This window comes from Macaca thibetana, chromosome 15 (genome assembly GCF_024542745.1).
Source record: "Macaca thibetana thibetana isolate TM-01 chromosome 15, ASM2454274v1, whole genome shotgun sequence".
Classification (NCBI taxonomy): Eukaryota; Metazoa; Chordata; class Mammalia; order Primates; family Cercopithecidae; genus Macaca; species Macaca thibetana.
Genome location: NC_065592.1, coordinates 11,295,800 through 11,319,277, shown reverse-complemented (window position 1 = coordinate 11,319,277; position 23,478 = coordinate 11,295,800). Strand labels below are relative to the sequence as shown.

The 23,478-nt window shown below is 40.4% G+C and overlaps 1 protein-coding gene across 9 annotated transcripts in view; it reads left to right on the top strand.

Annotated features, from left to right (window-relative positions):
* Window positions 1-23,478, top strand: part of GARNL3 (GTPase activating Rap/RanGAP domain like 3) — a 598,754-nt gene that overhangs the window by 470,540 nt on the left and 104,736 nt on the right. For all 9 annotated transcript variants that reach the window (XR_007719603.1, XM_050759786.1, XM_050759784.1 and 6 more), the window contains one exon: window positions 23,005-23,079. Coding sequence is in view for 4 of the 9 variants with exons in the window: in XM_050759786.1 (XP_050615743.1) it covers window positions 23,005-23,079 (75 nt within the window). In the remaining 5 variants the exon portion in view is untranslated. The remainder of the gene's footprint in view (window positions 1-23,004; window positions 23,080-23,478) is intronic.

Genomic DNA, 23,478 nt, shown 5'->3' with positions numbered 1-23,478 from the left:
TTTATCTGTGTCAGTATCATTCTCCTCTCTGCAGAACAGCTTCCTCTGATGGCACAGTTGCCTCTCTCCAGCTCACTTTTCCCAGCAGCCAAAGTGGTGTTTTCTTTTTTAGTTTATTTTTTATTGTGGTAAAACAGACACAACTAAACTTTTCCATTTTAACTATTTTTAAGTGTACAGTTCAGGGGGCATTAAATACATTTACTTTGGTGTACAACCATCACTGCTATGCACTTTCAGAATGTTTTCCGTCATCCCAAAATGAAACTCTTTATCAATTAAACACTGTATTCCTATTTGGCAGTTCCTCAAAAAGCTAAAAACAGAGGTTTCCAGCCCCAGGTAACCTCTATTCTACTTTCTGTCTCTGTGAATTTGCCTATTCTAGATACCTCCTGTAAGTGAAATCATGAAATATTTGTTCTTTTGTATCTGGTTTTATTTCTCTTAGCATAATGTTTTCAGGGTTCATCCATGTGATAGTGTGTATCAGAATTTCATTCCTTTTTATAGCTGAATAATATTCCATTGTATGGATACACCACATTTTGTTTATCCATTTATCTGTTTTGTTTGTTTGTTTGTGAGACAGGATCTCACCTTGTCACCCAGGCTAGGGTGCAGTGGCACAGTCATGGCTCACTGCAGCCTAGACCTCTTGGACTCAAGTAATCCTCCTTCCTCAGCCTCCCAAGTAGCTGGTATTACAGATGCATGCCACCACACCTGGCTAATTTTTTTTATTTTTAGTGGAGACGAGGTCTCTCTATGTTATCCAGGCTGGTCTTGAAATCCTGTACTCAAGCAAGCCTCCTGCCTTGGCCTCCCAAAGTGCTGGAATTACAGGCATGAGCCACCGCACCCAGCGTGTTTATTGATTCATCTGTTAATGAACACTTGAGTGGTTTCTACATTTTAGCTATTAAGATTAATGCTGCTATGAAAATGGTGTACAGATACCTATTGGAATCCTGCTTTTGATTCTTTGGAGTATATTAACTAGGAATGGAATTGCTGGATCATAAGGTGATTCTGTTTTTAGCTTTTTGAGGAACTGCCAAACTTGTTTCCACCATGGCTGTACCATTTTACATTTCCACCAGTAATGCACAAAGTTTCTAATTTCTCCACAATCTTGCCAACATCTGTTATTTTCCATTTTTAAAATAATAGTCATTGTAATAGTGCAAAGTGGTTTCTCATTGTGGCTTTGATTTGCATTTCCCTAGTGATTAGTGATGTTGAGCATCGTTTCATGTGCTTACTGGCCATTTGTATATCTTCTTTGGAGTAATGACTATTCAAATTCTTTGTTCATTCTTGAATTGGGTTTTTGTGTTTTTGTTTTGTTTTGTTTTGTTTTGTTTTGCTGTCAATTTTTAGGAGTTATTTTTATATTCTGGTTATTTGTCCCTTATCGGATGATTTGCAAAAATTTTCTTCCATTCTGTGGCTTTTTTTTTTTTTTTTTTTACTCTGTTGACAGTGCCTTTGATGAAATAAAATTTATTATTTATTGTGTTGTCTATGCTTTTGGTGTTATATCCAAGAAATTATTGCCAAATTCAATGTCCAGGAGATTCTCCCCTATGTTTTCTTCTAAGACTTTTATGGTTTTAGCTGTTACATTTATGTCTTTGAGCCATTTTGAGTTCATTTTTTCTATGTGGTGTGAGGTAAGAGTCCAGCTACATTCTCATGCATCTGGACATCCAGCTTTCCCAGCACCACTGGTTGAAAAGAATGTCCTTTCCCTATTGAATGGCCTGGTACCCTTGTCAGAAATCAATTGACTATAGATGTGAGGGTTAGTTTCTGGGCTTCCCTTCTATCTCATTGGTCCATATGTCTGTCCTTATGACAGAATGATGTTTTAAAATGTTGACAGCACAATGTCTTTTCCTTCTTAAAATGTTTCTTCAGCTGTTCATTGTAATTCAAGGTCAGACCATGTACCAAGCCCTACAAGAACCTATGTGATCCTTACCCTGCCTTTCTCTTTCACCTTCTTTCATGCCGCTTCCTCACTGTGCCTCAAATGTCTGGCCTTTATCCTGGTCTCTAGAACATGCTGAGCTCTTCCCTATCCCAGGATCCCTGTACTTACTAGTCATTCTTACTGATGGATTCTTGGGGCTTCTCACGGCTGATCTCAGCTTAAATACCATCTTCTCAGAGGGGCCTCCCCTGACCATCCCATGAACATTAGTTCCCTTCTCTGCTATTCTCTAACTCAACATCCTATTTGTTTTCTTAGCAGTGCTTATCACAATCCATATTCATTTCATTTACCACTTACTACTCTGTCTTCTTCATTGTTTTATTTCTAGAACCTGGCACAGGGCCTGGCACATACTATGTTCTTATAAATTTTTTTTATTACTGAAGTGATTTCTGCCCCACCCCGCCCCCCGCCCAGTCCCCATGGTTTACATGGGTTACAGCTCTATTGGCCACTGTGGTCTCTTCATTCTTGGATCCTAATTTCAAATTCCAAGTAGAATACTATGGATTGTTTCCTCTTTGTTCAGTTATCTATCCCTGATTCAAACACTTGTGCTCAGGGTAGTGGGGTCATGGACTATAAACATGGCTTTTGAGGCCCATTCCCTCAGCAATGCTTGTGGACAGGGCAGATTTTCTCTGGAGATGACATAGACAAGTCAGTTTCAAAGAAAAGCATGAACTGAGCTGCAACTCCCAAATGTGTTCATTAACATTCCTTCATATAGCGATAATTTAAAAGCTCAAACTAAAGGCACTTAGTGAAAATTTCTTCCTCTGCTGATGGACTCCCTTATCTCTGAACTTTTTTAAATACCATAAATAAAGGTATAGATTATGAACTCCCTAAAAAATAGGAATAATGTTTATTTGCCACTGTATCTCTAGAACCAAGCACAATGCTTAGCATTAGCTACTTAGTTACTATTGATTGAATGAGTGAATGATCCAGTTTGATTGAAATTAGAGAGTGGCCTAACTCATCAAAAGTAAATAAAGGAAAGAGAAAACAAGACTCTTTGATTCCCCCCTCAACCAATATACTTAGACTCATTAGCTCGCAGTGCATTTCATCTAAAGCGTATGCCATTTTTCTTCCTGATGAATTGCAAGTCTTGTCTCTCATGGCGGCATTCTGGGCAATACACAGCTATCACACCATCAACCATTCTTCATCACTTTATATTGAAATCTGTCAGAAAAAGCACAAGATTGTTTGTAGCTTTTATTGATCTTTTTTTTGGCCTTTAAACTGGATGGCTAGGAAATTGATACAGTATCAATGATAAATGGTATCGGCAGGATATAGACCTCTCCCCTCCCCAGCCCAGCTGCTGACTCTCATAAAACCCCGTATCTTAATACTTCTGGGTAAGTAATGATCTGCTGGTGATTTCAAGTCAGGATAAAACAGGGTAGTATATTGTCCATTCCTTTTTAAGCTTGTTTCTTAATGACTCAAACCTGCATTTAGATGAACTGCATGCATGCTCCCCTGCTATATAGGAAATAAATATATCAGTGCTTCTCTATACAGATAGCGTGATTTCATTGTCATGAACTCAGGGTAGCCTCAAAAGGTATCTGGCTATACTGTCTAATAACTACCAAAAGAACGGTTGATGATGAACTTGCTTGGCATCTGCAGATTTTAACATTTGAGGTTTTGACTGAGGACTCTTGGAGTCTGATATGTAGTAAATTGTATTTTTGTTCAGGCATGGATTGGAATTATACCTGTGGGACTGTTGTACAGAAAGACGATGCTTTGCTAATGAGTGATTTAACTGCCTGTCCAGCATCCCTAACACAACTCAGTGTTGTGCTCTACTCGAGGTTAAGTAGGGTTTTTGCTTTCAAAGGCATTTTATGGGAGAAATTATATTCTATCTAGTATTACCAAACTGAGAGATTAGTGAGGGTACCAGCATATTTCCCTCAGGAACATCAAAATATCAAGACTTCAGCATTCTATAGCTAAAATCATAATTTTGACAGATGTTCTTTAAAATTTATCTGGTTTGTATCTGTGTCTGACATAGCAGGTCAACCCTTGTGTGTGTGTGTGTGTGTGTGTGTGTGTGTGAGAGAGAGAGAGAGAGAGAGAGAGAGAGAGAGAGAGAGAGAGAGAGAGAGAAGGAGTCTTCTTGCTCTGTCCCCCAGGCTGGAGTACAGTGGCTCGATCTCGGCTCACTGCAACCTCCGCCTCCCAGGTTCAAGTGATTCTCCTGCGTCAGCCTCCTGAGTAGCTGGGACTAAAGGCACACACCACCACACTTGGCTAATTTTTGTATTTTTAGTAGAGACAGGTTTCACCATGTTGGCCAGGACGGTCTTGATCTCCTGACCTTGTGATCCACCTGCCTCGGCCTCCCAGTCAACTCTGTGGATATCTCCAGATACAACATATATCTTAGAACATTCACCCACAAGTTACCATGTTTTAAATGTATGGCTGGTGCTTTTTTGATATTTTTACTGCCCCTGTTGGTGATTGGTAGTGCTCACTTTTAAACTTTTTCAGGCCAAAATTATTGTAACCGTTTTCTGATGATGTAGAATTTTGAGACCTTAATCGTTACTTTTTATACATTAGAATGGAATCAGAAATCTTATATTCTGGTTATTATTTTATTATTTTTATTATTCGTTTTAACATTTTATTCAACGCTTACCATGTACCAGTCTCTGTTGAATACTTTAGATGTATTTATTTATTTAATCCCCACAAAAAACCATATGAGGTAGGCATTATTTGATTAGGCCACACACTGTGGATGCTCAGAAGACATTTGTGAATATTAAATGGATTCCCATTTAACTGATGATATCAGAGCGGTCCCACAGCTAGGAAGGAGCAGGAGTGACATTTAACCCCAGGTCTGTCTGCCTCCAAGAGCCCCTGCGCTTAATCTCTTCGCCTGCAAGCCCATGCTCTTAAAGCCCTGCTGTGTGTAGAGTGTTTCCTAAGAAAATTAGGTTGATCGTTAGAACAAATACCGCTGTCCTTAATCAAAAGCATAAAGTAGCTCTGCTTTAGGTTTCCATTCCAACATACAATTTCAAACTGTTTTTTGTCCAAATCTTAACAAAACCTTGCTGTTAAGAATGTCCATAAGGAGTTATCCAAAGATACGCCCATGCCTTAAATGGTTTAAATTTAATTCCTAGATCAAGCCCAACCATAAGTTAGCCACAAACACTCAGCCTAGCTTTGTTGGCCCCTCTCAGACTTGCTTTTCTTGACTTGCACCATGGCATTATGCCTTTAACCTGCATTGATGGACAGAGTGGGAAGCAGCCAGACAGATCTTGGTGGTGTGTTACTTGTAGGATGCTGCTAAGAATTTTATGGTTGTCATATACAGAGTCTCCTTTAAAAAGACCTATGAGAAAAAAATTTTTCTCAGGACCAAAAAGTGCCATGCTTCTCCTGAGAAGCTGGTTTGTTGTTAACCTTGTAAGCATTGGGAATCCTGTAAATGAAAGGGCTTTTCCTCTTTGCATTGGCTCCTAGGAAGCTCAGAACTCCATTTGTGGCTTACCTCTAACAGTCTTAAAGGACTTTATAACATACATCCTCATCCCATTCTCTTGTTTTCAGTTTATTTACCTACACTTGAGTTTTCCTTGTTCTGAGTGTGCTCAGTGTCTCATTTTATCCTTTAAGTAAGATACATGTAAGTAAGCTGCTTTTAAATCCTTTCTAAAAAATAAAGTAGAGCATAAACATGAAAGTATTTCTGTATCTAGCCCTTAACAGCATAATCCTTCTGTCCTCCATTGACAGAATTTTGGTTTGTAGAATAGCTTTGACGCTTGTCTCCTCCCTACCCTACTTTTTGATACAGTATGATTTTATGACCTATTTTTCTAGGATCAACAAAACTTGAGGAGAATTAACACCACCTGACCAGCCATTTGGTGACCATCTTGAGCTCCGAGTGCTGTGTTAATGACATGCATAGCTGGGGCACAAACTGTAACAAATCCACCAGCTGAACACATGCTGTAATAAGAATACCAGACAACTTCTCCAAATTTTCCCAGACAAAATCAACCTTGGGAAGAGCCACCTCAGTGATACCAGACATCAGCATGCTCTCCAGTTTCAAAACCAGAGTTACAGGCACCCCACTCCCGCCTTTCTGAGTCCCGACTTCCTCATGCTCTCCCTAGAGGCCACAGGAGTCTCCCATTCCTGTGCCACTCAAGGCTCTCCTCCTCAGGGCAAGTCTCTCTGCACCTCCGTGCTGCTCTCCTGCAGCCACCTTGGCTCGGCTCACAATCTGAGGCTCCTCAGCCTTATGCTGGTATCCTGGGAGTCTCTGTTCTTTGACTCCAGTAGTCTTCAACTGATGGGATATGGTCCCCTGATGTACATAAAAACACTTCCAAATGTTGATCAATGTATAATAGTTTATTTTTCATATAACCAGAAATACAAACTGTGAACACACCACTTACCTGGTTAACTCTTCAGCAAAGGAAATTGAGTGGAGCAGTTTTCTACCTTGATTGTGGTTTCATACACTAGGAGGCAAAATTCACTTACGTTTCTAAACACGCAGACTTTCTTGGTGTCTGGTAACAGCCGTTGCCTTGCATACCTTACTTGTACTGGATCATTCTCTGCCCTGCATCATGGCTTGTCATGTGCCCGCCTCAACTTTCAGATAAGCAAGACCAGGCTCAGCAATAGGCATCATCTGTTGTAACAGGAATAAATTTTAAACTTGATTAAAATATAGAATGTAATATACCTTTATGTACTGCTCTTAGCAATAGAATATATTTTCTTTTCTCAAAGTTGCTTTTTTCAGAACCTATGTTTTCTTCTGAACTTATGCAGGCCTTCCCTCAAAATTGTAGTGTTCATGTGTCATGAACATGCGTAGAGTTTGAAAACCACTCTTTTACCTCTTTGGGGCTGTTGAAGAGGAATTTGGTGTTTTTGCCAACCTTTCCCCACATGGGCCGTGGACTTTAAGAGCTCTCTTTGTGGCCGGGCGCGGTGGCTCACGCCTGTAATCCCAGCACTCTGAGAGGCCGAGGCGGGCAGATCATGAGGTCAGGAGATCGAGACCGTCCTGGCTAACACAGTAAAACCCCGTCTCTACTAAAAATACAAAAATTAGCCAGGCACGGTGGCACGCGCCTGTTGTCCCAGCTGCTCAGGAGGCTGCGGTGGGAGAATCACTTGAACCCGGGAGGCAGAGATTGCAGTGAGCTGAGATCTCACCACTGCACTTAAGGCTGGACGACAGAGCAGACTCACTCTCAAAAAAAAAAAAAAAAAAAAAAAAAAAAAAAAAAAAAGCTCTCTTCTTTTAGGCCCTCAGAGGAAAGTCTAGCCTATTTAACTTATTAACTGCCCCTTGGCAGGCAACTTGGAACAAGTTTCCCTGGGGTGCAGGATCCAAGATAATTTGAGGCTTCATCAACCTCTCTCTTGGTGCCCTTAAGATGGAACCCTTGTCTTTCAGCTTTCTCCTGTCTCAGGGCAAGTTTCTGTTTTCTTAGGGCACATATCCATTCCACAGGTTAGAACAGCTTTTGGCCCTGTTTGTTAAAGAGGGGAACATCCGTGGGTTCTGAAATTTGCTTCCCTTTTATTTCACTAATCAAATTTAGGGAAAGTCATGCAAAAAAATCCAGCGTAGCTTGCCACGATTGGCTTACCATAAATGGCTGGCTCGTGGTGTCACACTGCCACTGTTAGTTGAGCTATAAGCAATATTTTTATGTTGAACATTTTACCCATGTAATTAAAGCAGTTACTTTGGGTTCTTTTATGTGTAAGAAAAGGATTGTATGCTTTTTGGCCTCAACTTTTTAATTGGTCTATTGTAGTTATCATAGTGTTGCAGTCTTTTAAAATATAATCTCAAACTGTGTGTGCATAATAGATGTGAAGGCCTTTTAATTACTTTGGGAGTACATTTCGGCCATTCTCTAAATTCTCTTTTTGCTCCTCATAATGGTTCCACAGTTTCCCTTCTTACTTTCTCCGTTTGATGCTTCCCTTCCTTGCACTCCACTGAAACTGCTCTTGCCAAGGTCACCAAAGATCTCCTTGCTACCACATCCAGTTGGCATTCCTCAACTCTGCCTTTTTTTTTTTTTTTTTTTTTTTTTAACACTTTGAATTGATTGATTGATTGTATAGATGGGGTCTCACTATGTTATCCAGGCTAATATCGGACTCCTGGCCTCAAGTGATCCTCCCACCTTAGCCTCCCAAGGCGATGCTGGGATTGCAGGTCAGTCTTTATCTTACGTGACAACTCTGTAGGCTTGTTAACTTTCTCCTCTCTTGACATCTCCATACTGTCGGGTTTTCCTCCTGCCTCCCTTCTTTACCTTCTCAGCATTTTTTTTTTTTTTTGGATCCCTTCTTTTCTGCCTGGCCCTTAAATGTTGGTGCTCTTCCAGGTTCTGCCTCAGGCACTGTTCTTACTCTACAAACTCTTTCTGGGTAATCTTTCCCTGTCTTAAAACTGGTGCCTCCCAGATCCATATATTGAGTCCGGATTTCTATCCACAGATTTCTATGCATGGGCCCATTTGCCTAAATGCCCACTGGCAATCTCTCGTGGGATGACCCACAGGCGACTAAACTGCAACATGCCCCACGCTGAACTCACCCTGTCTCTCTTGTGCCCAACCGCTGAGTGAATGGCCCCATCTTCCTTTCAGTTGCTGATTCCAGAAACCAGGAAATCACACAGAGCCATGTTCTGGTCTCTTACCAAATCCCATTGGTTCTATTCTATATTCTCAATGGATTTCACGGCCAGTTGCTCTTTATTCATGTCACTGTGTACGTGACAGTGTTGGACAGTGTTGGACAGCCTTTTGAGTGCTTTGCATGTGTAAACTACATTTCACAATGACCTAATGAGGTGGGAGTACTGTTATCATCCCCATCTTACAGATGAGTTCACTGAGATTCAGAGAGGTGAATTAACTTGTCCAAGGTCACACAACTGGTAAGTTGTAGGGGGTGTCCCCCAACCCCCATCCACAATAGGTTGTATTTGCTTGAAAGATCCATGATCTTGCTGCTGTTACAGGCCGCTCCAGTGCCCCTCAAACTTGATTATGCATAAAAATCACTTGAGCAGTTTGTTTAAAACCCATGTTCTGATTTGGCATATCTGGAGTGGGCTGAGTAGTGTGCATTTTTTACAAGCTTACATTTTAAAAGTGACTTTTAATTCCTTATGTGTTTCTTATTTAGACTCTTGAAGAAATACAAGTAAGAAAAGAACAGGGATGTTTGCTTCTATGTAGACCTTCTTTTCTGTGACATTGGTATCTTTTCCTCTTTCCCTGAGCTTCTGGCACTTTCTCTTGCTCTCCCTGACTTCTCAAAAATTCAATTTAACAAATTCTTGATAAGATTACATCTAGTTTGTCCATGTCCTCAGATGTAATTAACCTAATCCTGGGAGCTTTGATTTCCTTAATGCTGTAAAGAGTACTTTCCCTAATGTACAGCTCTGGCAACGTCATCTTTATGCATTCAGACAAACAAATTCCTGCTGTAATAACAACAGCAAACCTTCAGCATCTCTTTTTTGCTTATGAAATAAAGTAGGCAGTCTTTAGCTTGACATTCAAGGCTTTCTGAAGTCTTGCTCCAACCTATTTCTGAGCCTTACTTAACTCGTGTGGCCCATGATCCAGCAAACGGGCCTTTACCCAACATTGCCCAGGCCTGAGACTTCCTTACACCTTTTCATCATTCTAGAATGCCCTCTTAAAATATGCCTCTGTTGAGTCTCATTTTTCCATGCAGCCTTATCTGATTCCCCTATGGGAAAGTCATCTTTCACTGTATAGAACCCTACAATTGTTTGCATTTCTCTATGGTACCTGCCATATTTTACATTGTCATTATTTGTGGGCATTTCTTACCTGTCCTAGTAGGCAGAGATTATGGTGCTTTTCTTATTGTATCCCCATTGCCAGACATCCACAAATCAGCCAGAAGATCAGCTTTGCCAAAAATCTATCTAATAAATTCTTTTTTTCTTGAATTTTTTGTGTTACTTCATAGTATTTGTGTGTGTATGTGCATGTGATGCTGATATACTTTTTAATATATTTTTCTGATTATGAAAGGAATACATAGTCATTATAGAAAATTTGAAATATACTGAAAAGTACAGAGAAGAAAATTAAATTCATATGTAATCCTACAAATAATCACTATTAACATTTAGTACACATTGATTTAGTAATTAAATTTGTATACAAAATGGGTTTATGTATTTTACTGGGCTTCTTTACTTAAAAACAAAGTAATAGTCTTTTTAGGCATAAAGTTGTCTTCAGTAAATGACTTCATCTCCCTATATCCAAATCTCTTTTTTCTTCTTCATATGTAATTGCATTGGCTATGACCTCCAAAGCAATCATAAATAGCAATGGTTGCAGGTGTCCTTGTCCTGGAGTTTCAGGTAAGTTTTTAAGGCTGTACATGAGGGTATCTTTTCTTAATCATTACATATCTGAGCATGTCTCTGATTCATAGCTTTCACAAAAACAACGTCACCTGCTTTTAAGTGTCTGGTCATCACCTTTTTCCTTTAAAACTTCACAAATTTTGAACTGTTATTGTGTTCGTTTCCTAGGCCTGCTGTGAGAGTTTATCACAAACTGGTGGCTGGGTCACTTAAGACAACCGAATTCTATTCTCTTACAGTTCTGGAGGCTAGAAGTTCAAAATGAAGATGTAGCAGGGCCATCTTCCCTCTGAGGGCCCTGGGGAAGAATCCTTCCTTGCCCCTTCTAGTTTCTGGGGTTGCAGCAGTCCTTAGCCCCCTTTGGCTTGTAACTGCATCACTCCAGTCTCTGCCTCCGTTATCACATCACCTTCTCTCTGTGTCTCTGTATCTGAATGACCCTCTCTTTTTCTCTTATAAAGACATCAGTCATGGATTTAAGTCCTACTGGAATCCGGTAGGACCTTATATCAACAAATTACATCTGCAGAGTCCCCATTTGCAAATAAGGTCATATTCTGAGGTTCCAGGTGGACCTAAATTTGGTGGGGACACATCAACCAGTACAGTTACCTTTTGCCCTTTAGTGTTCTGAAGAGAAATCTCAGCCAGTTCCAATTCAATTTCAGAAAGAAATGTTTCAGAAAGTTTCACATGACCTTTCCTGGCTGGGTTTTTCTTACATTTTTTTTTCTTCTCATCTTTCATTTTTTACATGTTTCCCATGATTTCTCCATACCTTTCTGTTTTCATTAATTTTCCTTAAAACATTGCACCTCTGGGATTCTTAGACTCAGTCCTTTAATCAAAGATGAATGTTTTCTTCCATTGTATATTTGATTATTGCTTATTTTTTCCCCTAAAACAGTAAAGACCTTTTTCTCTGTCCTCCGTGACTGTCTTTTCTTTCTTTTTATTTTCACTTTGTTTTGTTCCTTTCCATTCTATAATCAGCATCTAAAATGATGGAGATATTACTGTTTTAGTTCCCTCAAATTAACATTTTGTTTTCCTCCTCCAGTGAAGATTTTAATCCTACATTTGCATTTTTTCGTCCTCTTTTATCTCACCCACTTGCACAAGGTTTCTACACTATTGCAAAGAGCTCATGTCTTCTGTCTCCCTGAGGACAGCAATGGCTATTCTAAAATTTTATTTTGGTTTCATAGTAAAGATGGTTAGAGCTATGCTTCCCTCTTTTAGTTTTCAGGATTATGTGTAGCATTTTTTCATAGCCCCCATTTTTTTTGTTTGTTTTCATTTTTGTTTTAATTCAAACAAAAACAAAGAGCTATTCAGACCTTCTGTTTTTCAACATTCAGAATGTATAACTGGCTCTCAGCTGTCATTGTTCATTTGGGACTGTAGCTTCTCTGAGCTAAACAACTGGATGGCTGGAGATTATACAAAGTTCCTTGATCAGTTTCCAGGGTCTAGTTGGTGTTTATCTTATAAGCCTCTGCTGGAGTGAGATAGGATGTTCTCCTATGCTTGGCTTTTTGCTGCTCTGAACCAGTGGCTCTAGAATTTATACATGACAGGGGCTTAGGAACTACCGGTAGCAGTCTGGTTGAAAGAGGCGTATTGAAGTAATGTTTGCTTAGCTCTTTACATAAGCTTGATAAAATGCCAGCTATCTAGATAAAAAAAAAAACAGAATGTAGATTGTGAAGAGGTTAAATGTCCCTCAGCCCCTTGGCATGTTGGGGAAACTGAACTCCCCAGGATGCTCTGCCCTCAGGACTCTCCACGTCTCGCTCCCTGCCTGGGACACTTGGTTTATGAGAACTGCATTCTCTAAGATGGACTCGCTCTCCCTCCCTCCTTCTTGCCCAGTGTTTCCTTGTTGTGAAAAAGAGGTGCTTGTACGAGTGAGGCTACCTCAAAATGCAGTGCCCATGCAGTAAAAACATGATTCCTAGTGTTTTATTCTTATTCTTCTGAAAGACCCAGTGTCTCTTAGCTAAAATGAGATGGTGTGGGGAAGATTAAAGTGCCTTCCAACCTTCCATAATTATCACAGATTTGTTCTGTTCCAGGCAACAAAGCCAGTCACCAAATATGTTTCTTGATTCTTCTCTATTGGCCATATAGTAAATAGAAAATGTCCTGATATTTTGGACATAGGATTGCCAATCATTCCTTCTTAACATTCAAAGGAGTTGTCATAATTTGTGGTGAATTTTCACAAGTCTTTTACTGGGAAGTGGAGTATCAGGGACTACTATTCAGATATGATTTTAATTAGGAAGCCAAGACAGGTATATTTTGAGCTGGAAAGCTACATGACAGTGCTCATCCTGAATTGCTTCACGTTTCTCAGTAAAATAGCAGAAACGTCGTCTGTTAGGAGAAAGGGTGTTTCTGCAGTGGAAACCTGTGACAGATAAGGTGGAGGATGTGATGTGATGGGAAGTAAAAAAATAATGGATCAAAAGATTGGATGGTGGTGAGGATCTAGCCGTAGTCATATAGCATGAGCATGTTGTAGGCCTGGTCAGATGGGAACTCTTCTTTGAACACAGAAGAAGAGTGAGAGTTCAGTTGGCAGGGGGTGAGCGAGTGACCTGACTTGGTGGCATGAGCAGGAATGAGCAGCATGCAAGATCTGTGGGGTGGTAAGTGCAGCCTGATTAACCACAGATTCCCGGATAGAACCCGTGCCAAAAAGAGCCCAAGTAGGTTATGAGGTAGGTCCTGTGATGCCACAGCTGTGCCAGTGGGGAGGAGAGGATACTGTTGGAGTTAGGAGTGGGTGGCAGAGCCATGGAGTTGGGAGGTATTCGATTGGAAAAGGCAGAAGAACATGACTCAAGTTGTCAGATCAATCATAGTGATGGGTGTTGAGTTTGCTGAGGACAGAGGCCAGGGACAAGGATGACAAAAAAAGTCTGAGTCCAGATCCAGGGCCTTGGTGGCTCTCCAGCCACCGTTTATCCTTCTGGCCGGGGGAATCTGCTTACCAACCTGGTTGGTTCTATATGCACCTTGGTGCTCTCAGCACCCCAGCTGCGCAGCTGCCCAGTCACCCAGATCTTCTCCCTGTCCCCCGGCACAGGCAGAATAGGATCAAGGTGAAGAGTGGGAGGAGGAGGAGAAAAACCACCCCTTCTCCCTACTCTGGTCCCCACACTGGCTCCTTCTCCCTTGCCTTTCCCTGCAGGCACGGATGTGGACTAAAAGAGACCAGGAGACAGGCCCCAGGGTAGCACTCAGCAGTGAGAGGATGGCTCATTCTACCCACGTTTTTGTCTTTTCTCACCCCCTCTTTTTGATGCAGACATTTAAACTTTTCTTTCTTCCTTTCTGAATAGTAGTACTTTCTAAACCAGGAATGTGTCTGTGTCTGCGTCTGTCTGTAATTTGCATGTGCAGGGTCAAATGGATCTGCCTTCTTGACCAGTATTTGCAGTTTAAATAAACCTGCTTATGTTGGAAATCATTTCTCAAAGGTCCTCTACATCTTCCAGAATAAATTGCATTATAGCAATGCAACCTTCCCCAGTTCCCCCAGGCAGAGTTGGTATCTCCAGTGTCTGTCCCCTGTTCTTTTGTCTGTTGTTACAGCATTTAACCAGGTTGTATTGTGATTTATCTGATTATATGTATGTGTGTTTCTCACTCCCTCTAGGATTTGCAGTCCTCTAGGGCAGGGATCATGTTGGATTTATCTTTGTCCGGCAGTTAGTACAGGCCCTGAAAAAAATAGTTTCAGTAATGTTTGCTAGATGGACAAATATTTAAACAGATCTTCCAAGAGTTTAAATGTAGCATTAAAGTGGCTTAATCATGCTAATCAAAGCATTTTATATTAATCACTATCATATTACTACAATATATATTATAGCATCATAACATTTATTGAGCACTTATTATGTCCAAGTACTATTCTAGGCTAATTATATATTTTACATTATTAAATCCTCACCACAAGCCTAGAAGTAGGTACAGTCACTGTCCCCACTTTAGACATAAGGAAACTAAAATTTAGAGAGGAAAAATTAAGTGATTTTCCCAAGGTCACACGGCTAACAAGTATGGAACTGATATTTGAACCTGATCAGTTGAACCCCAAAACCCATACTCATAACCACTCATTTTAAAGAAAGGGGATCTAGGAGAAAATATTACATATTATGCTTAAAGGTGTACTTTACATAACCTTTTTTAGTTTTTTTTCTAAGTAAAAATAATGTTCCTGTGATTTATATACCTGAATGCCGAGTACACAGTGCATACTGAACAGAGATCATAGGGAATCCCAGCACTGATTTAGAACGGAAACAAGCACCAGCCCAATGAAACAAAGCAGTGAAATAGACAAGGAAGTGCTTTTTGTTTTTGAAAAATTACGTATTTGTATTAATCTAAGAAAGATCCTCATTTAATAATAATTGCTTACAATTTGAAACTAATAATGTTTTTATTTATAGTTAATGAGTAACATTTTATGCCTTCTATTTTTAAAAAAATTAATTTGTTAAATTCTGCAAACAAGTATTCTTGCTTGGATCTTATTTTTTTTCCTGAGATAAAACATCTAATATATTGAACACTGTTCAGTGTTAAATGAAACAGTTAGTTTTGCTAACTGTTAGACCAAGATTAGACCAAGGCCTGTACTCAGGATGTTAAGTCACTTGAATTTTCACTGTTTAACTAACTGAATGGCAAACCAATTTGATTCTGGTCACCCAGAGCTGCATCAATGTCCAGCATGTCACAACCCTGTCAAATAGAACTTTCTGGAATTATGGAAATATTTTTATCTGTGCTGTCCAGTGCAGTAGTCACACATAGCCACTGAGCACTTGAAATGTGACTAGTGCACTCAGGAACTGAATGTTTTCTATTTTAATTAAAATTAAATCTAGGCTGGGCACAGTGGCTCACGCCTGTAATCCCAGCACTTTGGGAGACCTTAGCAGGAGGATCACTTGAGACTAAGAGTTTGAGACTAGTCTGGCCAGCATAGCGAGACCATGTCTTTACTACTATAAAAAAGTAGTCAGGCGTGGTGGCATGTGCCTGTGGTCCCAGCTACTTGGGAGGCTGAGACAGGAAGATTGCTTGAGCCCAGGAGGTCAAAGCTGCAGCAAGCCATAATTGTGCCACTACAGCCCAGCTTGGGAGACAGAGCAAGACCCTGTCTCAAAAAATAAAAAATAAAATTTAATTTAATTTAAACAAGGCTGGTGGCCACAGTATTGGACAGTGCAAGAACTCAGAAGGAATCACTCACAGTCTGGCAGATCCTAGCCGAATGATCATTTAATTTTGTTTTTTTGTTTTTTGTGTTTTTTTCCTTTTTCTCCCTCCTGGGCACGGTCTTCCACAGAATCTGATTATTTGGTATATGACCATAGCAGAGATGAAAGACCAAATAAAGTTAAAAAAAATCCTGTCCTCTTTTCTTAGCATTAGTGATGTTACACATATATGTTAATACCCTTTTCCTAAATGGATCCGTCAAAATGAATGCAAAAGATCTGGTGCCTCTTCTCAAAGGAAACTGCCCCACTTTTCTGTGACTCTGTGGCTCTCATGTGGCTCTCGCGTAGCTCTGGTGTGGGGCATCAGATCCTTCACCTCCTCAGAAGACACTCTGGGCCAGGGCTGCCTTTGTGGGGCAGTATTCTGACAAGATCTTCAGTTTTGCAACTAGCTTTTGGTCTACTCAGATTTCTTTCTTAAAATAATTTTCATTGTGTCTGTTTTCCTGGAAAATTTTCCATTTCATTGAACTTATTGATGATATTGGCATAGTTTCATATAGCATTCTCTTAATCTTTTAGAAATCTCTTTCTTCTTAGTGGTTCTGTTTTCTTTATTATCACTATACGTATTTGTCTTTATTCTTTGCTTTTTAAAATCAGACTTGCCTTGGAATATCTTGGATATGTTAGTCAATTATACTATCTTTCTAATTTTGTAATTTCTGCTCGGATCTTTTATTGATTCCTTTCTCCTGCTTTCCCTGGGTTTATTTCATTGTTCTTTTTTTTATCTTCAAGTGGTTAATGCTTAGTTCATTGTTTTTATCCTTTTTTGTTTAATAATAAAAGCATTGAAAATGTGAATTTTTCTGTAAATATAGCACCTATCACATTATCTGTTTTGATATGTACTATTTTTATTGTTGTTCATGTCTGAATAGTATCTAATTTCACTATTCCTATTTGACTCAAGAATTTATATATGCATATATTTAAAGAGATGGGATCTCACTGTGTTGCCCAGGCTGGAGTACAGTTGCTGTTGATAGGTGTGATCATGCACACTATATCACTGAACTCCTGGTCTCAAGCGATCCTGCTTCAGCCTCCCAAGTAGCTGGGACAATAGGCACAATAGGCTGAGATGTATATTTTCTGATTTTCAGTTTTTAAAATCCTTTTGATAACTAATTTCTTATTCAACTGCATTGTGCTAAAAATGACCTGTACAGTTTTATAGAATATTTATAAGTTTTTTATGTTATATTGTCCTGTGGACCTTTTTCTTGCTTTTCTGGGCCGGATGTGATGGCTCATGCCTCGGCACTTTTGGAGACCAAGGCAGGCGGATCACCTGAGGTCGGGAGTTTGAGACCAGCCTGACCAACGTGGAGAAACCCCATCTCTACTAAAAATACAAAATTAGCTGGACGTGGTGGTGCATGCCTGTAATCCCAGCTACTCGGGAGGCAGAGGTTGCAGTGAGTCGAGATCACGCCATTCCACTGGCAACCAGAGTGAAACTCACTTTTCTTTCTTTACAATATTAGGTCGGTTTTTTTTAAGTTAACTAGATATTTTTAAAGGTGTGTATTCTCTGTTTGTACCTTGATACAGTCAGTATATGTCTATTAAATCATGTTTATTAAATTTATTATTTGATTCCTCTATAAATACTTACAAGTTTTTGCCTTGACCTATCAGAGAGAAAGGTACTAAAATTTCTCATTACAACTATAATTTTATAAACTCTTCTTTCTAGTTATAATAGTTTTCGTTTTATAATTATATGTTATTGATTTACATAAATGTTTATAGTTATATTTTGGAGATGGGAGGTTCTAATTATCCATATAAAATAACCTTTTTTATTTGATGTCTTTTTCTCCTAAGTTCTACTTTATGATTTTATTATTCCCTTACTTTCTTTTTGTCCCAATTTGCCTAGGATATTTTTTATTTTGCGTTTGTTTTTCATGATTGCTTTATTGTATTTAATATATTTCATTTATGGTTACCAATCAAGTCTTTTTTGTTTTAGTAGGGAAATGTAACCAATTCGTATTTATTAAAACATCTGTGCTGTTCTGTTTACCTTTAGGAGGAGTTCCAGGCTCCTCTTTATCCACTTTCTCATTGTATCCCTCCCTCTCACTCCACCCTTCAGGAGTGCAGATCTGGATTGATCAGATTAGAAAACATCTTACTAATTACTAAACTCCTGGGTGGACAGAGCTCTATTTACAAAGGTCTGAGCACACAGGCAAAAGTCTCTTTTCTGGACCCTTCTCCCAGAAGAATAACAAAGGGCTGGATGCATTCCAGTGTGAGAGGAGACCTGAACAACTCCCTCCTCTTTGCTGGCTCTGGAGGGGTAAGATCTCGGACTGCCTTGCTGTCTTCTTTCTTTCCACACCATGTAGGCTGATCTGCCTTCACTAGTAGCTCTCCTTTAGTTTTGGTCTCACTCATTAGTAGAGAACCTTGCTAGAGGGGGTGGTTAGTGTAGGAGATAATTTGCTTATTCCTGTGTTCTGTTCTCTGCCCAAGGACCACTTTCATAACCCCCCAGTCCATTCTTTACACTTTCTCCCAGATATGTTCTCTGTTTTTCATAATCGTTTTCCTCTATTTATCTCAAACTGATATTCTTATTTACTCTTTAGGGGCATTTTCTTCTCAGTATCTAGTTTTTGGTTCACCACGGTCACTACATTTTGAAATTCAGTAATTACACTTTTCATCTGAAAGCTGATTATAGATTGTTCCATTTTTGTAGATCCAATATGCTCCCAAATTATTACATAATTAGAAATTTTCAAAAAAGTCTTGTACTTTTTGTAGTAAATCTGTTTCATAGAACATTTTCTCTGATATTTCAGGTCACTTTTTACATTTTATATTATAAACTTATCATAGGATCAGTGATTATTCTCTTGATTCTTCCTTATTGGGGATATTAGTTGGCTTAGAATGTCACAATGCAGTAAAAAAACAATACGTTTATTTCTCTCTCATATGCAGCCAGGAATTCTAAGTGGGTGGTGGGTCTGCACCACACATTCAGGCTCAAGAAAAATCTGCTGTCTTCAACATGAATTTCCAGGATCCCTCTGATCACTGGGGTTCTAGCCAGTGGAGAAGGAAAAAGTGCATAGAAGAGGTACCTCCCCTCTCCTAAAGGGCCTGGGTCCATAAATGTACCTAGGTGGGCTTTGGCCCACCTTTAAGTGGAGCTAATTCAGTCAAATGGCCACCTCTAGGGCAACGGAGTCTAGCTTTGTGTCCAGCTACGATTCTGCACTGTGACAAATGGCGAGAGTGGATTTTGATGGCAGCTGGAGCTCTGTACCATCTAGATGAATTGAGGGAGAGGGCTTCTAGGTTGTGCAGTTTTGACATTTAGATGGGTTCTGATAGAGATTGTGTCATTCCTGAGCCAAATCTTCTCCCAAAAAAAGAAAATGTAGATTTTTTATAGTTGTAATTGGCCAGATCAAAGGTTTGTGAAGATAATAGAAAGAAAATGGACAGAGACAGCTACCTGACAGTCAGCTTCTCTATTGTGTTAAAAAGATTTTTTTCCTGAAGTGTTAGATTTTTCATTCCCTAGTTTGCTGGGGCACTTTCTCCTTTCACGGCAGCTGATGTTCTGGTCTTCATCAGGCTCCAGCCACCACAGCCCCCTCTGCTTTAGTTAGCAACCTGTGTGACCCAGCCGGGGTGGGGGGCACTGAGACTGCCACTGTGTGCTGGCCCTGAGTGTGACCAGTAGGATCTCCTGCCCACCTACTGCCCTCTCACCCACTTCCCCTCAGGCAGGTCCTGCCAGCATGAGCTCAGGGTGTTGGTGTGAACCTGCATGGTTTGATTAAGTTACTGCCCAACCGACTTTCCCCAGCCTGTGGTGCTTCCAGGCCCTTCACTTTGGCCTTTCCTTCATGATAAAGCTGGTAGAATTCCTTTGACATTTCTTGCATGATTAATGAACTTTCTCTGGTTTCCAGGGCCAGCATAGGTCTTACCCCTGTATATCTCTTTGGCCATTTGCAATATAAATTTGGCATTCATCTATTCACATATTTCTTATTTATGAATATTTAATGAGATGGATACTATGTCAGGTGGCGTGCTTAGCTCTGGAGATGCAGTGGTGAGAACAAATACATGTAGTTGCTGTCTTTTTGAAGTTTGCTGGAGAGCAGAGAGAGCGCCTGAGGAAAGACAGGTGTGAACCAAGTAATCACACAGAGAAATGTCAATCACAACTCTGCTGAGTGTCCCCAGAACTGACAACAGGGTCATCTTCCTAGGCAGTGGGTCAGGGAAGGTATATAGAAGGAGGGGGACTTTGGTGGAACTGAAGGATGAGTAGTAGGGTTTTTTAAGGGAAGGTGATAAAGGAGGGCCTTCCAAGCCAGGAAGTCCCAAGCATGTGTCCTCTGGTGGGAAGAAGTGGGGGTGCTGGAATAGAGGTGGGATTGTGGCACACAGTCATATTTGCAGTTTGCATAATCACCCGGGCTGCAGGCTTCTGTGTGAGGAGCTGCTTGGAGAGGAGCAGTGGTAGATGGGTGTCTAGACTCAGTAGGAGGTGGTTGTGGTCATCCAGGTGACAGATGATGGTGACTTAAATGAAGATGGGGATGGGGATGGGGAAATGGTAAAGGTGATAGTCAAACCCATTAGCATGAGCTCTGTCTTTATGGATTTCATGAGTTCAAAGGGAGCTACATTTCTTTTTACCATCAAATCGTTAAATTTGTTCTTCCTTTTGTTCTTGAACTTTTTAAGCAAGACAAGCAGTATACTTCTTGTTCTAAACTCAACAAATGAAAAAGAGCATTACTGCATATGCCTGTGTCTAAAATATAGTGTTTTTATGATGTTTAATTTATATTTTTATATGAATGAATGACTATCAGCTCTTCTCTCAAGCCTTTGACTCCTAGATGAGACTAGTTATAGTCAGGACTATCTCTAGCAACCTCTATTTTAGGGGTAACAAGTAAGGGGAGGGTGTGTCTCACGTCTCTATAGACCTATGTCAGACATTATTAATTGATCATAGTGCTCTTTTCTTGCCAAGTCCAGATGTCATCTCAGAATGCTTCTCCCAAAGCCCTTAAGGCAGCCTATGCCAATAGTACTCTACCTGAAATCTACTTGTTTTTCCCTCTATTTTAACGGTGAGTAGAAACCCACAAAGAAGCTGTTGATGCTGAATCCTCTATACTTCCCCTGTGAAAATGGCAGTGATCCTATGATATCTAAATTTATCTTTCTCTTGTACTTTAAAATTGGCCTCTGTAAAGTTAGAGACAGTCCACCAGATTACTCTCACTTCTGACACCAACTACTGCAGCGTTCAGGAGTCCCCAAGACCACTCTCAGGTTTGATAGTTTGCTAGAAGGACTCACAGAATTCACTAAAAGCTGTTAAGCTCATTTATGATTTATTGCAACAAAAGAATACACATTAAAATCAGCCAAGGGAAGAGATGCATGGGACAGAGTTCAGAAGAGTTCCATTGCAGAGCTTCCCGTTGTCCACTCCTGATGGAGTTGTAGACAGGAGTTGTTAACTCCTCCTTCCAATGATGTGTGACAACATCAGCACGGAGTGGAATGTTGCTCCTCAAAGAAGCTCACCTGAGTTGTGGTATCCAGAGATTTTAGCAGGGCTTGATCCCGTAGATGTGGCTGACCACCCACATGGCCGACCTGAGCCTTCAGCCCCTCTGGAGGTAGAGCTGATACTGTGTGACCCAAAGCCCTCACTATAAATCAGTGTGACTCAGAGCCCCTAAGTAATCAGACACTAACGCAGGTCATTCCCAGGTCTTAGAGATCACCTCCCAGAAGCTGAGGGCAAAGGCTAGACCTCTGTTTGGATAAGGTGAAATTCATGACTACACAGCCTCTTGGGCTCATCCTCAGTTTAGCGATCGTGTAATGATCTGATGTCATCCAAACATTTGCTTTTAGAAATTATTTTGCAGGAGAAAGATGAGATATAAAAACTGAACCTAATCACGGACATTCTCTGGAGGATGGTTAGGGAGGGTGGTGGTTAGATGAGGACAGTGGGCTTCTGGGGTCTGGCTGCCTCTGTTCACATCCCAGTTCTACCTGTACTAACTAGTTAAGTGACTGTAGCCCGTTGTTTTACCCTTCTCTGCCTCAGTTTCCCTGTTCATAAATGAGAATAATAATAATGCCTACCTTGTGGTGTTATGAGAATTAAATGAGATAATACATATTAAGAGCAAAAGAATGCATGGCCTTCAACAAATACCAGATACTGTTTTTATATTTATCATAGGAAAGATTTATCAATCTCTTTTAAATAATTTTCCTTGAGAAAATTCGTTGGAGTTTTTACCTAAATTTTTTATATTAATTTTTTATACCATCGTATCTCTTAAGCACTAGTGAAAATATGAGGTAACCATCTTTCCTGAGAAATAACATTTCTGTTTTGCTGAGCAAGCCCTGAGTTAGAGAGGTGAGAAGTGCCCCTCAGGGCAGGTGCGTTCTGATGAGTCTGCTGTTGGCAGATCTTTGTTGCAAATTGTGGGTAGATTTAAAGGCTAAAAAAAGATGTGTTGTTTTCCCGAGTCACTACTGAGAAAATCTAGAAGGAGAAAATAAGTTAATCTTGAGTCAGTAATTTTAGGACTCAAGTGCCAAGCCCCGGTCTGTTCACTCACCTCTTTCGAACATCAGGCCCCTTGGAGGCTGTCTATTTGCAAGCATCACCTTGCCAGAGCTAAAACACAGTCTGCCTGCCTGAGGAGGGACTAATTGGCCTTTTGGAAACTGTATTAAACTGAATGAAGCACAGGCGCTTTCTCTCATGGTAGTAGAGCCTTGAGTTCTTGCCAGCCACTAATTGTTCTTCAGGCTTTCCTGTGAAGGCGGCTGAACTTGAGAGCTGGCTTTCGGTCTTGCCATCTGTGAACTGCCACTTGTCCACATGTGGTGTGTATTAAGATTGTTTTTGCTGGGAGCATCAGTATTGGAATGTGTCCAAATTTAAATGTGATGCTCTTGTTTGCCATGCTTGCAGGTTAGCCATTGTTACTCTTGGGTTCCCAAGGACAGTGGGAGCCACTGTATGAGTACCTAGCTGATAGACCTTTAAAAAAACTGTTAGCTTCTAGGCTGGGCACTCCAGCCTGTGTCCTTAGATGTGGCTTACTTATAGGATAGCTACATACAGATAGACATTGTAAATACTGCCTAATTGAATGCTTTTTCCCCCCTAGCTTATTTCCAGTGATGCTGATGGAGCCATCCAAAGGGCTGGAAGATTCAGAGTGGAAAATGGCTCTTCAGATGAGGTAAGGAAGCCTCCCCACTTCCTGTAATGCCACCAAGCACATGATTGCAGTGCCTGGGATATAGCAGTGAAAGAGTTCTGGAGGAGGTAAATAGAGCTTTTCAGAGCTGTGCTTGAAGCCAATGGAAGGGAAATGTCAGTATTCTGGCATGGAAGGTGCTATTCATAGGGTGACACATACCCTTTAAAAGATCTATGTTAAAACCAGGTAGACACAGGAAGTTGTTCTGCCAGCAGTGGGGCCAGAGACAATTCTACCACCCTCTGTGAATGGCCCCGAGTCCCAGTACTTCCTCCGCCAGGCTGATCAGCTTGGCACGGCCCTCCGAGCAGTGCCAGGATCCAAGAGGGAGATGCCAAAAATTACTGCAATGACAAAATGTCATCAGGAAAAGAGGCT